Source organism: Neoarius graeffei, chromosome 19, assembly GCF_027579695.1.
Source record: "Neoarius graeffei isolate fNeoGra1 chromosome 19, fNeoGra1.pri, whole genome shotgun sequence".
In the NCBI taxonomy this organism is placed as follows: domain Eukaryota; kingdom Metazoa; phylum Chordata; class Actinopteri; order Siluriformes; family Ariidae; genus Neoarius; species Neoarius graeffei.
Genome location: NC_083587.1, coordinates 39,320,135 through 39,337,268, shown reverse-complemented (window position 1 = coordinate 39,337,268; position 17,134 = coordinate 39,320,135). Strand labels below are relative to the sequence as shown.

Here is a 17,134-nt window from a genome sequence, read left to right as displayed (position 1 = left end):
CGCCCCCTGGTAGACTCCGTCCTGGGCAAGGTAACAAACAAACAAACAATTAAACAAACCCCACGGAAAACAATACCTCGCCCCCGGTAGACTCCGTCCTGGGCAAGGTAACAAACAAACAAACAATTAAACAAACCCCACGGAAAACAATACCTCGCCCCCGGTAGACTCCGTCCTGGGCAAGGTAACAAACAAACAAACAATTAAACAAACCCCACGGAAAACAATACCTCGCCCCCGGTAGACTCCGTCCTGGGCAAGGTAACAAACAAACAAACAATTAAACAAACCCCACGGAAAACAATACCTCGCCCCCTGGTGGACTCCGTCCTGGGCAAGGTAACAAACAAACAAACAAACAAACAATTAAACAAACCCCACGGAAAACAATACCTCGCCCTGGTGGACTCCGTCCTTGGCGAGGCAATAATTTGACAATCTGAGGTCACTAAAAGGCTATAAATGGAGTCCATGGTACAGGATAGTAACTAATTATAACTAGTAATAGTTACTGCTCTGTTGTGATTGAAAACAAAGCAGCTCTAAGGAAACGGCTTACTCTCACCCGGACCCGCCCCTTTTTGAAATATCTACGTCACTCAGGTGTGCCGCTGTTTGAAGTTGGACTTGGAAAGTGAACGGTCTGGAATGTCAACTCTTCACCGCGGCCATTAGGATCTTATCTTGTGGCTCGAGCAGACAGAGGGCAGAAGGCGCAGACCTGATTAGAGCCGCGATGAGTAAAGTCGCCAAGCTGTTTAAGGGAACTTCAGGTTCCAAAGGGAAGCAGCGCTCGCGCGCAGGCCCGTCTCCGCAGGAGGCCATTCACAAGCTGCGCGAGACCGAGGAAATGCTCACCAAGAAGCAGGAGTACCTGGAGAAGAAGATCGAGCAGGAGATCATGATCGCGAAGAAGAACGGCACAAAAAACAAAAGAGGTCAGTTTTAAATTGCTGGTTTAATAGTGTGGACTTCACCAGAGTGCTGAGAGGTCTGAGCTACAGCCCACCTGCCCTGGGAAACCTGCTACACCTGTTTACCACACCTCTCTAAACATTTTTATCATAAAAAAGCCTGAAAAATAAATTAAAAATAATTTTAACATGCCAACTAAAGCTTGAGTTAAGTTTGCTCAAATATAGCTCCAATTAACAGCTCCTCCTAATAAGGACACATTAATAATGACACATTAATAATACATTAATAATAACACATTAATAATGACATGTTTAAAGACTCACATGTTGAAGCTTAGGGCGGCACGGTGGTGTAGTGGTTAGCACTGTCGCCTCACAGCAAGAAGGTCCGGGTTCGAGCCCCGTAGCCGGCGAGGGCCTTTCTGTGCTGAGTTTGCATGTTCTCCCCGTGTCCGCGTGGGTTTCCTCCGGGTGCTCCGGTTTCCCCCACAGTCCAAAGACATGCAGGTTAGGTTAACTGGTGACTCTAAATTGACCGTAGGTGTGAATTTGAGTGTGAATGGTTGTCTGTGTCTATGTGTCAGCCCTGTGATGACCTGGCGACTTGTCCAGGGTGGTATAGGCTCCAGCTTGCCTGCAACCATGCACTGTAAAACAAATTAGTCAAGCCAACTTAAAAATGTAACGCAACCTGCTGCCAAAGGATTTTGAGTAAACTCAACTCCAGGCCAAATAGTTGTGCTGACTTGCTCTTTTAAGTCGACACAGATGAGTATTTTATGTTGACCTTACTTTATTTAGCAAGTTCAGTGCATTCAAATTGTGATTTTGAAATAAATTAAAATAATCATTCCAATTAACTTGGAAAAGCAAGTTGGCACAAAAAAACATTAAGTTATCCTAAACTATTCTTTTTGGGCTTTTTCCACCTTTATTGGATAGGACAGTGTAGAGACAGGAAATGAGCAGGAGAGAGACAGGGAGGGCTCGGGAAACGACCTCAGGTCGGAATCGAACGCAGGTCCCCAGATTTATGGTATGGCGCCTTATCCACCTGAGCCATGATGCCCCAAAATGTTCGTTTAAGTTCACATAGAAGAGTATTGTATGTTGAGTTGATTTGACTTGCCTTTAGAAGTTCAGTCCAACAAATTGTTTAGTTGAAATAAATTGAAATAATAATGCCAATTAACTTAGAAGAGCAAGTTGGCACATCATGGTTCTAAGTTGAGTTTACTCAAAATCCTTTGGCAGCAGGTTGCATTACATTTTTAAGTTGGCTTGACTATTTTTATTTTTTTTTTACAATGATTTAGTGTGCATTACATTTTTTAGTTAACACAAACCTCTCAACACTTAAGTTCGACTTCACTTTGCCTATTATTACACAAACAAATACCGACACACAAGGAGGGAATTCCCTGGCCTCTCTTGAGGAAAGCTTAATCTATACTCTAGGGTGCATCAGTTGCCCCCTAAAAATGAAAAGTTCCTCCGATCATGATGCATTTTTGTTTTTATGTTCCTTTTGGTAAGAAAACACACTGGGTGAAATATTTTGACAAAATTCAAAAGTTTAATGGTGGCACCAGGAGCTTAAAGTTATGGAAAAAGCTGCTATTTTATGACTTTTATGACAAAATTTCAATCACTTTTCATGAAACATTATGGCACCTTATAGAGTATACCAAATGTCTTAGATACACATTTTTAGTACATATTCTAAATATATTATCAAGCACAGTTTGAGTTTTAGCTGTTCATTGAATCATTGTTCAACTACTTTTAAACTATACAAATGTATTATGAATCATATGCTTCTCAATCCCTTGCAAAAGTTCTTAACATGATCTCTGGGTCCCAAGGAATCAATAAATGGAGTCCAACATTGTGATTCAAACCTTACGCAAAAACATAAAATAAGCGTTTTTTGGCAAAAAATGAACCTCATGGTGCCACCATTAGACTTTTGAATTATGGTCAAAAAATTTTACAGGATGTCTTTATTGGTGAAAAGTAACACCCAAACAAAAATGCATCAGATTTTATGAAAGTGAGGGCAACTGATGCACCCTACTATACTCCTATACAACGTCTCGTGTCAGTTTCCACGGACTTCTCACTCCACCCGACCGTTGAAACTTTCGAACTTGTGAAGTGCGCATGCGCAGTGGCATCGGTTAAGGGGCGTCAATCAGCACTTGAATATATAAGTTCACTTAACTTAATTTTCCAATTCCTATGAACTTGTGGCGAAGGAAAGGCGTCTCAACTATTTTTTTTAGTTACTTGAACAATTAGAAGGGAAATTTGTTCATTCAACTTAGAATCCTTTTTTCACTCAACAATTTTGCAAGTTACATTTTTACAGTGTGTAGAACAGGATAAAGTGGCAAGAGATAATGAGATGGGATGAGATGTTGAAGCTTAAAGAGGAAAACTAAACTCAAAGTAGCATTGCTTGCAAATGTCCTATAAGGCTTCACATTAGCTTTAAAAACTTTATTTACCAAAAAAAAAGTTAGCTAGAATATTATAACGTACACTTTCAGTTTGAAAAAAAAAAAAAGTACTATAAAATGCTCCTGTACTCACTGGGATGGTTCCCTCAACTATCCACCTTTTTGTATCATTAGTGTGAAATATATTAATTAGAAAGAATCCAAAGTAAAAAAAAAAAAAGAAATCATTTGAGATGTAAATATCCCAGAAACTACATAGTCGAGGCAAATGAAACTGAACAGGCTTAATGTTGAGCGATATAAGATTTATTCCTCAAAATTTGAATGAGAAATTCAAAGGTATGTGGATTCCATGAACGATTTCACAAATTTTCAATATGTACGCTGCCTCAGACACGGACACACAACGCCTTTTCTTTTCCAGTGAATGGCATTTCCATACCTAAAAAGATAAAACATAAAATTTTGACCTGTTTCCACACATGCTGTTAAAATTTGAGGTCAATTGAACGAGAATTGGCAAAGTTATTAGATTGCGAAGTGAGATCAATTTTTTTTGAAATACCCCATAGATAAACATGTATCTGCAACAATAGGAACTGAGGACAGTTATGACAGACTGTACATTTCAGAACAGAGTTCAGTTTTTACAGCTGAGGCCTGCGATTTGCTGTTAGCACTGAAATATATAGACAATATCAAATAACAGAACTCTTTCATTTTTACACACTGAAGATCGTGCCTTCAGGCACTCATTTTTTTTTGTTTGTTTGTTTTTTTCTTATTATCCTATGATTCGTTAAACTCGAACTTTTACAAAGACAGAAACTGAGCGTTATTTTTTGTTCGGATTCCAGCCCATCTTCTCCTCACTGGTAAAATGCAGCCAAAACAGCCGTCACTAAAGAGGTCACTGAATGTAAAATCCCAGCCTTAGACCTCAGACCTGCGCTGGCATCTTATATTATAAAGAAGTGCGGATTAAGGGATGAATGTCTTGAAAACAAATTGTATGAAATCAACCCTGCCATTAATAAGGCACTTTTATCCTCATTTTGAACCGGACGTGACCAAATGGCGTGTACCAGGCGTTGTATTGGTCATTCAAGACTCACCTATGGTTTTTAATTTTATTAAAAGGTTAAAGTTCATATCACAGCTAAATTCAGGAGCAAGATCAATGTAATTCTCCTATTTTATATTAAACTTTGGTCAAATATCTGTCACATTTTGCATTTTGTGCAATTTTTTTACCTTGCGCAATACCAGAAAAATTCAGTTGAAATCAAGCCATTTGAGAAGAATTGGTCCGCCTCTGAAAAAACTTGCCATTTGGATTTCCTGGGAAACATTGATTTTCATGACATCGCGTGCGGGACGCCTCCGTCTGAATCCTACGTCAGCGCTGGTTTGTTTATGAGAAAACGACCTGGTGGTTTTCTGCAAATTTCTTCAACGTTATCGCGTAATTATTAAAATGGTTAACAGATGTATCGTAGGAGGGTGTAGCAACACCAATCATGATGGGATTAGTACTCATCGTTTCCCACATTGCGCTCAGGTGACAATTCCATATTTCAATGCAAAATCGCTAGCTGCTAAACTTGGTCTACACAGGCTGTGCACTGAAACCGTGCAAGCTCTCGCAGCCTGCTGGCGCTTCCGCAGGTGACGTCACGAATCTGGCTCCAGACTCCCTTGGGATTTTTCCAGACGCGTTTTGTTATTTTATTTTTTTCTGTTGTAGACAGATGGCCTTGTGCAAAATTACCCTTCTGGATGAGTGTGTAAAGGGACATTCTTTCATATTAAAAAAAATAAAATTGGTCCAGGATATGCACTTTAAGAACCACCATCATGCCATTTCTGTCAGATATCTCTGACAGTAGAGCATATTTACTTTGATGTCCTGGTGCCACAAGGGAATGATTATATTCTTAAACTACTTTGGATGATGTTTTGAACAAGCTGCCACGACAAAAAAGTTTAAGAATTTTTACCACGTGCATATCTGAAGCATCTCATCTCATTATCTCTAGCTGCTTTATCCTGTTCTACAGGGTCGCAAGCAAGCTGGAGCCTATCCCAGCTGACTACGGGTGAAAGGTAGGGTACACGCTGGACAAGTCGCCAGGTCATCACAGGGCTGACACATAGACAACCATTCACACCTACGGTCAATTTAGAGTCACCAGTTAACCTAACCTGCATGTCTTTGGACTGTGGGGGGAAACCGGAGCACCCGGAGGAAACCCACGCGGACACGGGGAGAACATGCAAACTCCACACAGAAAGGCCCTCGCCGGCCACGGGGTTCAAGCCCAGACCTTCTTGCTGTGAGGCGACAGTGCTAACCACTACACCACCATGCTGCCCTTTATTCAACTTTATTTGTTTTAATTATTTATTTATGAATAAATTATAATACAATTTTAGGAATGCTCTTGCCATGAAATAGCCTGAGGTGCTGACATGGCATTAAAAAAAAATTAAAAATTTTAAAAAATCAATCAATCACTCACTCATGGGCGGCACGGTGGTGTAGTGGTTAGCGCTGTCGCCTCACAGCAAGAAGGTCCTGGGTTCGAGCCCTGGGGCTGGCGAGGGCCTTTCTGTGCGGAGTTTGCATGTTCTCCCCGTGTCCGCGTGGGTTTCCTCCGGGTGCTCCGGTTTCCCCCACAGTCCAAAGACATGCAGGTTAGGTTAACTGGTGACTCTAAATTGACCGTAGGTGTGAATGTGAGTGTGAATGGTTGTCTGTGTCTATGTGTCAGCCCTGTGATGACCTGGCGACTTGTCCAGGGTGTACCCCGCCTTTCGCCCGTAGTCAGCTGGGATAGGCTCCAGCTCGCCTGCGACCCTGTAGAACAGGATAAAGCGGCTAGAGATAATGAGATGAGATGAATCACTCACTCATCCCCTTTAATTAGAAAGATGCCACATTTCCTGGTAAAAGGTGTATATTAAAGGTATAAAAGATGTACCCTTGATGGTATCATGCCAATGTCAAGAAAAAGTACAGTTTATTCAAAATAAAACCGATTTTTTTTTATTTACTAAAATGTCATAAAATATTCTTTCATTTAAATATGAAAATGAAATGTTTTTCTGTTTAAAACGTTGGCTGTATCTAAACATTCTGTTTAAGTTAATTGAGCCCATTCGCTCTGTAATTTGAATCTTTGTTTTGAGTAGCAGTGAGACAGAGGTGTGAGTGTAACACCCTGCCATGACACAATTCTCTTCTGTGCCTCACGAGATACACACCTTCAGTTGCACCCAAAACATCTTGCTGGTCCAGAGTCTTTTCATTTTCCAACCTTTGTCACACCTTACTTTGTTTCTCTCTCATGGTGTAGTTTCAGCATTTGTTTAGCACATGTGGATTTAATGCTGAGAAAGTATCTTTTGTTTTGTGGGTGGTAAAAGAGACATATCTTTAGTTTTATACCATCTATCGTTTTGGAAATGTGGAAGAGTAAGTGCCTTTATTTGTCTTAAAATATGAAATACATACCTCGATTTTCAAGCAGCCTAGCCTTCGAAAGATGTCTCCTTGTTCGTGTTAAAATCTGTTGAAAATGCATCTTCAGAAATGTAGATTCTTGAACGGGGGTATTTTATTGTTGGTGTACCAAGATGTTCTCGTCTATAGTTGCTACCAAACACCAAAATGTGAAGCGTTCTGCAACTGAAAATTGAGTAGTGGACTAGGACCTCTTTGAGAGTTGTGACCTACTGAGTTCTGATTGTAATCTGAGACTCTTTACATTCAGCAAAATCCTGAAAAGTTTTTTTTTCTTTTTTTTAAGCTGTTCCTATTGAATTCCCAGTTTACAAGATAGGTGCTTACCTGCTTCCTATAGAACTGCAACATGACGATTGAAATGTTTGGAGGAGGAAACCTGCCCACTTCTGTAGCTTATTAAAACAATATAAATTTTCTATTTTCATCTCTTTGTTCGTTATAAAGTAAGGTAACCAATTTTTTTTAATTTTGCATGTTTCTAGTGGTGTGCCTATTTTTGTTTTGTGACATCATCACTAATGCTAGTTTAATGCCACAGTTATTTCCTTTTCATAGTGTACCATCACACCAGTATGTCATCCCTCCTTTAGTTGGAGCGATGCTATTTAGTCACGTGAAATGGCCAGAGGGATGGGCTTTGATAAATTTACTTTTATATTCACTGTGTTTTCTGACTTCAAAGCTTTCCAGAGTAAAATTTATCATTTTTGCAGTGATTGATTGATATATATACATTTTTCTATTTAGCTTTTTTAAAATTATTATTGTCGTTGTTGCTGCTGCCAAGCTGCACTTCAGGCTCTGAAGAGGAAGAAGCGTCTGGAGCAGCAGCTGACTCAGATTGATGGGACGTTATCCACCATCGAGTTTCAGCGGGAGGCGCTAGAGAATGCCAACACAAATACGGAGGTCCTGAAAAACATGAGCATGGCTGCCAAAGCTATCAAAGGAGTCCATGAGAAGATGTAAGAAACTTTCAAACATAGTGACAGAACATAAACATTGTGTGTGTGTGTATATATATATATATATATATATATATATATATATATATTACACACACACAGGGGGCTGCAAAAGTAGGTATACAGTTATGAAAAATGAAACATTCGCACAAAACGTTATTTTATTGATTGTACAAACATATCAAAAATAACATATCAATAATAAACATATTAATCCCTCAAATGTTCAGACTGTTTGCCCCCGGCGTTCACACACTTCACTAGTCGAGTGTGGACACCCATGCACACTCTGGCACAAAGGTCTTTATCAGCATTGATTTCCTGGCAAGCCTCCCATATGAACTGAATCATGGCATCAACAGAACGTGGCTTGTGTGCGAAAACCCTGTCTTTTACACATCCCCAGAAAAAGAAGTCCATAGGGGTGAGATCCGGCAAACATGGTGGCCAGTCAACGGCTCCCCGACATCCAATCCACCTGTTGGGAAATTCTTTGTCAAGTAGCGCACAAACATTGAGTGCGAAGTACAGTAGTGCCCCATCCTGCTGAAAGTAGAAGTCATCCTGCTGCTATTGTTCGTGTATAAGCTTTACTGTATACCTATTTTTGCAGCCCCCTGTGTATGTATGTATGTATGTATGTACGTATGTGTGTGTGTAAATCTGAAGTAAACTGCTAAACCTTATTATTACTTTTTTACCTAGTGCTTTTAATGCATAATCTATTGATTGCAAAATGCATGCAAGTTGCAAGAAGCTATATGTGTTTATTCGTATACAAGTCTATTTTTCTACTAGAGATGGGTGAGAAATTAAAGGAAAAAAAAACAATATAAACTGTCTTCATAAGGTGTTGGACCATCACAGCTGCCAGATCAGCTTCAGTGTATCTTACAAGTCCCAGGATCTGTCCTAGGAGATGAACACCTTTTTTTTTTCCAAAAGCTATTCTCTCAGTTGGTGTTTTGCTCATGATCGTAGAGAGAGCTGTCTAACACTCCAAAATCATCCATGGATGTTGAAGTGTGGAGGCTATAGCACATGATTTATCATTTTCATCCTCAAGCCATTCAATGAACCCGTGTACGTTGTGGAAGAGGGCGGAGTCACCCTGACAGAGGCCACTCCCATCAGGAGTGAGAGAAATGTTTCATTGTTGGATAAAGGAGGGCCTTTCTGTGTGGAGTTTGCATGTTCTCCCCGTGTCCGCGTGGGTTTCCTCCGGGTGCTCCGGTTTCCCCTACAGTCCAAAGACATGCAGGTTAGGTTAATTGGTGACTCTAAATTGACCGTAGGTGTGAATGTGAGTGTGAATGGTTGTCTGTGTCTATGTGTCAGCCCTGTGATGACCTGGCGACTTGTCCAGGGTGCACCCCGCCTTTCGCCCATAGTCAGCTGGGATAGGCTCCATCTTGCCTGCGACCCTGTAGAACAGGATAAAGCGGCTAGAGATAATGAGATGAGATGAGATTGTATTCCTGGGTGTTGTGAGCATTGGATGTGGGGGAACACCATTTCGCCACTTCTTCAAGCATGACTAAAACTGCATTATTTCCAATGGTAGCAAGAAGTGCACACATCAAGCAAACCTCTCCGGTAATATCTTCTTTGTCATAAAAAGGCGAATTTCCTCCAAAAAAAAGATGTTACAGGATCATTATCAAGCTATGACACTCTCCGAATCCACATATGCATTAAAAAAAAATACAAATATCCGAAAACTAACAACAATGGGCTCATTCTCACTCCTCATTAATCTGAAAGTGTGGCGAAAATGGCAAGTCACCAGAAAAAAAAATGTTATTTACCAGCTGCGAGGTCCGTATGGTGAAATACCGTGACCGAGGTCTTGAAAGTACTGACCAAGGCCCTCTGGGCCGAGGTCAGTATTCAAGGCCGAGGTCATGGTATTTCACCATATGGACCGGCCTTAAGCTGGTAAATAATATATTTATTTTTTTTCTTTACCAAATTCTAACAGAAAACGAGAGCGCCCGAAAGGGAAAACCGAGCCGAGCCGCCATTTTGAATCCTCATTCACGGCCGTCATGCAAATTGCTTCCTCCTCGGTATACAAGTGCACTTCCATGGCAGGAAAAAAACTACATTTTGCCGCCTGTGTAGTCCCCTACTTATACAAAATTGAGTCATTCAGGATTCAGCCAGGTTTTTGCTCGGTGTTAGCAACAGTTACAGGTTTTTAGCTTTCTCCTGAAATGTTTTATTTTATTTCTTCTTCCTCAGGGTAGTAAAACTCGCTTTCGCTGTGAAGACTGTCGTTATCGCTATCCATGCTGTAAAATTAATGCTATTCTCCTGAGAAATGCGAAAATAAATGTTGACAAAAATTGCTACTATGTTTGTTGTTGTTGTTGTGAATGAGCGAGTCGCCAGAGGTCCGTATCTGGGGTTCGTAACTGGGATCCGTATCGTAGGATACGGACCCGCTCGCCAGCCAATCAGAGCGCAGGATTTGATGGAAACCAGACCGTGAAAAAAATAAAGTTTTTTTATTTTTGTAAAGATAACCAGAATCAAGTTTATTGCCAAGTACGTTCTCACATACTATAAACATAGAGAAGAATCTGAAATATACAAATTTGAAAAGTGGACATATTTAAGGGGTATGTGCATGAGCTGTTGAAGTCCAAGCTGTACGGTATGTCCAGAATAGGTCACATGATGATAATGAAGATGGAGAAGAGACATAAGAGTACGTGAAAGGAAGCTGAGTATTGATGAGGCCAGCTGCAGTGGGGAAAAAGCTGGCCTTATGGTGTGAGGTTTTGGTTCTAATGGACCACAACCTCCTACCAGAGGGGAGTGGTTTGAAAAGTTTGCGTCTAGGGTGAGAGGGTTCGGCCACAATCCTTTCTGCTCTCCTCAGGGTCCTGGACTTGTACAGGTCCTGAAGAGACAGAAGGTTGCAGCCAATCGTCTTCGAATGATGCACTGCAGTCTGCCGTTGTCCCTGACAGTGGCAGCAGCATACCAGACGGTGATGGACGAGGTGAGGATGGACTCCATGATAGTGATGTAAAAGTGCACCATCATTGTCTTTGGCAGATTGAACTTCTTCAACTGCCGCAGCAAGTACAACCTCTGCTGTGCTTTCTTGGTGAGAGAGCAGATATTCGTCTCCCACTTAAGGTCCTCAGTGATTGTAGTGCCCAGGAAGCGGAAATACTCCACAGAGGTTACTGAGGAATCAAACAGGGTGATGGGGAAGGGTGTGGCAGAGCTCCTCCTAACGTCTACAGTCATCTCCACTGTCTTTAGAGCATTGAACTCTAAGTTGCTCTGCCTGCACCAGGACACCAGATGGTTAATCTCCCACCTGTAGGCAGACTCAGCCTCATCAGAGATGAGCCCAATGGGGGTGTCGTGGCTCAGGTGGATAAGGCGCCATACCATAAATCCGGGGACCCGGGTTCGATTCCGACCCGAGGTCATTTCCCGATCCCTCCCTGTCCCTCTCTCTCTCTCCCACTCATTTCCTGTCTCTACACTGTCCTATCCAATAAAGGTGAAAAAGCCCCAAAAAAATCTTTAAAAAAAGAAGAGATGAGTCTAATGACGGTGGTGTCGTCTGCGAACTTTAGGAGCTTGACAGACTGATGATTAGAGGTGCAGTTGTTGGTATACAGGGAGAAATGTAGAGGAGAAAGGATGCAGTCTTGATGGGGATCCGGTGCTGATGGTTCAGGAGTCAGAAACGTGTTTCAATGACGACAAAGCCGAAAAAGAAAAACAGCATCGGTTCTTCAGCTTTCTGAGCAAACAGCTAGCACCAGTGTTCCCCCTACCTCCTCTGCTAAGATTGCTAACTCTAACAAAGGTATGGTGGGATGCTCAGCTACTGTGGCAATTCCATCCATCCATCCATTATCTGTAGCCGCTTATCCTGTTCTACAGGGTCGCAGGGAAGCTGGAGCCTATCCCAGCTGACTATGGGCGAGAGGCAGGGTAACTGTTGCAATTCCTCTGACTATATTTTTGAGCAGGAAGTCCTGCAGTCAAAATTAAAAGTGAGTAACACTGGTGATTGTTATCAAGGCAGCACCACTTGCTGTGCTTGGTATGTTTTAGGGATTATGATCTAAACTTCAAACCTTGCAATATATGTAATCAAAATGACCGGTAGTGGTTATGTTTTTTTTTTTCCTGTGCTGTCATCAGTCAGAATCCCTGGAATTCTGCAAAACAAGCCAACAATTCCAACTTTTCTGGGAACACCCTGAACTGCGAGAGGAAATCCTAATCACGGCTAGCAGAGCCAGCATGGAGGCCACAAATCACGGAGATAGCCCCATACCTACTGATCGCATTACAGTGACCTAATATAAGTGATATTAAATAATAAGCAATGGCAATGATATGACGCCCCCCTGCAACTTGGCTACTTGACTGTCGGCCTGTGCGTTTGGTATGAATTAGTTCACACATTCTGTGTATCTGCTATGACTTGGCATGGTGTGTGTGCTTGAGTGCCGCACACATTATCAACACAATGTTGTTGATAATGTTTGTTTTTGTAATGCATTAGCTAAAGTAAGCAGAAGTAGTTTCTGTATCTGCCCATTATTTTAAGTCTACTTTTGCTTATGCTGTTACGGTTTGGTTCAAAACCATGTAAAAAACACAAGACGCAGGGATATGTCGTCTTGGGGAAATAGCAAATTTATTTTAACCAACAAATACACGTTAATCACGGAAAAGGACAAAATAACGCTTTGGAGTGTGAAAGTGGGCGGCACGGTGGTGTAGTGGTTAGCGCTGTCGCCTCACAGCAAGAAGGTCCTGGGTTCGAGCCCCGGGGCCGGCGAGGGCCTTTCTGTGTGGAGTTTGCATGTTCTCCCCGTGTCCGCGTGGGTTTCCTCCGGGTGCTCCGGTTTCCCCCACAGTCCAAAGACATGCAGGTTAGGTTAACTGGTGACTCTAAATTGAGCGTAGGTGTGAGTGTGAATGGTTGTCTGTGTCTATGTGTCAGCCCTGTGATGACCTGGCGACTTGTCCAGGGTGTACCCCGCCTTTCGCCCGTAGTCAGCTGGGATAGGCTCCAGCTTGCCTGCGACCCTGTAGAAGGATAAAGCGGCTAGAGATAATGAGATGAGATGAGTGTGAAAGTCAATATAGAGAAATGCCTGCATGGATGAATGGACTGTGTAGTGTTGCATGTCGCATGAGACGAAACAATAAAATGCTCTGCCAGAGAGATGAGCTCCCCAGACCGAGGAAGGGCGGGATTTTATCACGAGGAAACACCGGCCCAGGTGTCTCCAATCATGCTGACAGTTTGCAGCACCGCCCACTGAAACACAAAACAAACAAACCACAGGAGCAGGCGGGGCCAGCGGGCCATCACAGCAAAGTTCGTGGCATTATTTGTGACGACGTCATTAAAACAGCTTTCCCCGACTTAAAAAACAAAACAAAAACAACCCTACACCACTAATTGCCATGCATAGCACTGTAAGTACAATCGGATTTTTTGGGTTCATATTGTGCAGTCCTACATGTAAATGCGTTTACCACTGTGAACTATGAAAATGTTGCTATAAGGAAATTGTCCCAGAGTCAGGTCATTCACTTCGAGCCTTTTTCTGTGTTTTTCAGAGATATGGATAATATCGACTCTCTCATGGAGGACATCACAGAGCAGCAGCAGATCGCTCAGGAAATCAGCGATGCTATTTCCCAGCCTTTCGGTGATCAGTTTGATGAGGTACCACCATGAATGAAACAGTCATGAAATGTGTTGCTCCTAATCTCAGTGGCTTACTGATGTAATGGTTTATTGATGTATGATATTCAAGTCAATTTTTCTTCGCATCCCGCTCTATTCCTGCATAGAGGAACAGAATATAGGTACCATGGTGCGATGTAGAACAGAATACAAGACAAAGGCATAATGGTGTCAAAATTATAGTATTGCAGTGTGCAAAAAACCAACAGGACAAGACTTAAAATACATTTAGGAATCCACATAACATTTGCTGTTAACAAGCAAAGTGTCTGAATGTGGTTTATTTCTGAATTTTGTGGGAACGAGCACAACAGCCCGATCAGTGATTAGAAGAAAAATATAGATGTAAAATACAGTCATGAGTATAGACTAGGTGGATTATGTCGTTCTTTTTCCTCAAAATGCCTTTGGAGGAGAAGCTAAAAGTAGATAACCATATTATCTCATCAAATTACACAAAAGGATAGGCTACGAGCTGGAGGTTTAGCTTTTTTTGTTTGGTTTGTCTGTTTGCTTGTTTGTCGGCGCTTGAATGAAATCGTTACCACTTTTCTGTTTACCATTTATGACATTCGGGGCATGAATCCAACAGAGCAGTAGAGATTTTAAACACCTAAAAAATGCCTGTTCATTATTTCTTGTCATATAATGCATTGCTCAACCCTCATAATTTTATTGTTGAGGTATCGATATATTTTAGCTGTCTTATCGAATATCATAACCTGCCATTACGGGTACAGTCTGTTACTGCAGGGGGCAAGGAATATTATTTCATAGAAATACAGAGGGGGCGGCACGGTGGTGTAGTGGTTAGCGCTGTCGCCTCACAGCAAGAAGGTCCTGGGTTCGAGCCCTGGGGCCGGCGAGGGCCTTTCTGTGTGGAGTTTGCATGTTCTCCCCGTGTCCGCGTGGGTTTCCTCCGGGTGTTCCGGTTTCCCCCACAGTCCAAAGACATGCAGGTTAGGTTAACTGGTGACTCTAAATTGACCGTAGGTGTGAATGTGAGTGTGAATGGTTGTCTGTGTCTATGTGTCAGCCCTGTGATGACCTGGCGACTTGTCCAGGGTGTACCCCGCCTTTCGCCCATAGTCAGCTGGGATAGGCTCCAGCTTGCCTGCGACCCTGTAGAAGGATAAAGCGGCTAGAGATAATGAGATGAGATGAGATGAGAAATACAGAGGTGATTTATAGGAAATCGCGTGCGCTGATTGGTCAAGAAATGCGGACAATTTCTCGATAATCACCTCAAGCGGCTCGGCAAAATGGCGGGCAGTCGCTTTGGCACCGTAAGTGAGGAAGAATTACAAATGATGAAAGAAAATGCTGTTCCTGAAAACACTAAGGATGTCATGAAGTTTGGTCGAAAACTATTCAAAGAGAAGGTGGAATTGTGATTTTTTTTTTTTATCGATTTCAAAACAAAGTATTTTATGTGAGTCGGTATAAATAAGTGACACAAGAATGCGCTGCGTCGTGAATACGTGTGCACGCCGCTTCTGAAGGTTGAAATAAATGATTTTTTAATACGATTTTTTAAAATAATCACCTGTGTATTTATACTAAAACAATTATTATCTGCCTCAGACTCAGTGAATATCGGTGAATAATAACCTCGACTTTGTCTTGGTTATTATTCAGCAATATTCACTTTGCCTTCGGCAAATAATTGTTAAATGTTTTAAATGTCAGAGTGTAGCTTTATTTTACTTCAGAAGAAAAAATATACAGTTATACATAAGAAAGAGATGAAATTGTGAGTTTATTTCTTCAAGTTTGTGGATTGGTTTGAATAATTTTTGCTTTTTCATTTCGCCTGTCTGTCTGTCTGTCTGTCTTTAGGATGACTTGTTGGCCGAGCTGGCAGAGCTGGAGCAGGAAGACCTAGAGGAAAGTATGAAAAATATGGGCGGGCTACCCAGTGTACCAACATCCAAACTGCCCAGCACAAGACCTAGTCATCGTACAAGTATGCACCTCTGTTCTTTACTTGATCATGGTGAACGCATTGCTGAGAGCATTACCAATGGAATTTTTTTTTTTTTAATTCAACAGCAACAAAGAAAAGAGTGGAGGATGAAGATGACATGAAGATGTTGGCAGCCTGGGCTTCTTAGTTATCACAAAACATACACATATACCACAGACACCAGGTTTTATGAAAAGGCAAATAGCTTAAGGTTAAAGGATATAACCATATTCTAGCATTTTAGACAACACAAATTGTCTATTGTAAAATTGAAGTATCAGCTGAATGAAGGATTGTAGAGAGTAGCTTCTAAATAGCATATGAATGAAGGAATGATGGGCAGAGGTACCATAAAGAGGGGTCCAATGCACCTCTGAAGTGATCGGGAGTGAAAAATCCTTACTGGCACATCTGGTGATGGGCTATAAATCATAGACATGTAAATATAATGAGACACTAAAATCGGTGTGAAAATCATTTTTTATTATTTTATTTTGATCAGATTATTATCTTGATTATTTTAATAAAGCCCAGTTAAAACTCATTTCAAATAGTGTCTCTTCTTTGCCTGTCAGTTACTGAGCAGGAGTACCATATGAGCACCATATATGGACATTTAAAGGGCTGATGACACGAACATGACTCTAAGCAATTTCTTAAATAAACTATACTATGGCAAACATGTTAGATTTCCGTTATAATTACGTGAAAAGAAGCTGTTGTTACGCAAATATCCAACTTTTAATTGCACAGCGCAAGAAAACTGGGTCCGTGGCTCGCGGCCATGTTGTGACGTCAGCGGAAGAACATGCTGCGGTTCACTGGCTGTTCTACCCTGGTTCTACTCAATGGAAATGGCGCATGAAAACGCCGGTGAACTCTCTAGTGCTAGCTCTTCCTCTTCTGGGAGTCTAGAATTGTGTTGATCTCTTCCAAATAGAATCTATGATAGCCTACCCTCTTTACCCTTTGCCTCTCGTTGCTAGGCGGCAGTTACATGAAAGCCGCAAGCTTTCACAAGCAAATACATGACTAATATCACGCCGACTTTATGATTACATTTATGATTATCATGTAGAATCTATAGCTCTACGTACCTTTATCTTATGTCGTTTCACAACACATGTTCTGACAGGAGGACTGTCTTTGGATCCGGCATAGCTACTAGTAGACCCCCTCCGGAATACTGGCAGTGTTGCCAGATTGGGAGGAATCCCGCCCATTTGGGCGGTTTCAAGTGCATTTTGGTGGGTTTTGAACATATTTTGGGCTGGAAAACTTCAGCAGTATCTGGCAACAGATACTGCTGACGTTTTCCAGCCCAAAATATGTTTAAAACCCACCAAAATGCACTTGAAACCGCTCAACTGGGCGGGAAACCTCCCAATCTGGCAACACTGTGTAGGCACTGCTGATGGCAGCACTGCTGATGGCAGTAATACACGTTTGTGCTGAACTGAACACCCAAGAGATTCTTTTAAGCTGGGAAGGGTGTCAAAACAATCCAAATCGAAGTGTTCAGAGCACAGGACGGATGTTGGTGAGGGCT

At 41.8% G+C, this 17,134-nt stretch overlaps 1 protein-coding gene across 1 annotated transcript; it reads left to right on the top strand.

Annotated features, from left to right (window-relative positions):
• The first annotated feature begins 602 nt into the window (after positions 1-602).
• Positions 603-16,129, top strand: chmp4c (charged multivesicular body protein 4C). Its single transcript, XM_060900058.1, has 5 exons — positions 603-938; positions 7,696-7,873; positions 13,490-13,598; positions 15,459-15,585; positions 15,672-16,129. Exons 1-5 carry the CDS (start codon positions 737-739, stop codon positions 15,731-15,733), a joined length of 678 nt encoding a protein of 225 aa, XP_060756041.1. The 5' UTR covers positions 603-736; the 3' UTR covers positions 15,734-16,129.
• The last annotated feature ends 1,005 nt before the right edge of the window (positions 16,130-17,134 follow it).

What these genes read in the sequence shown, in the direction of transcription:
- chmp4c (XM_060900058.1), top strand. Translation starts at nt 737, where the DNA reads ATGAGTAAAGTCGCCAAGCTGTTTAAGGGAACTTCAGGTTCCAAAGGG. An exon ending in AAAGGAGTCCATGAGAAGAT is followed by an intron (nt 7,874 to 13,489) that starts GTAAGAAACTTT and finishes TGTGTTTTTCAG; the next exon opens with AGATATGGATAATATCGACT. An exon ending in TCGGTGATCAGTTTGATGAG is followed by an intron (nt 13,599 to 15,458) that starts GTACCACCATGA and finishes GTCTGTCTTTAG; the next exon opens with GATGACTTGTTGGCCGAGCT.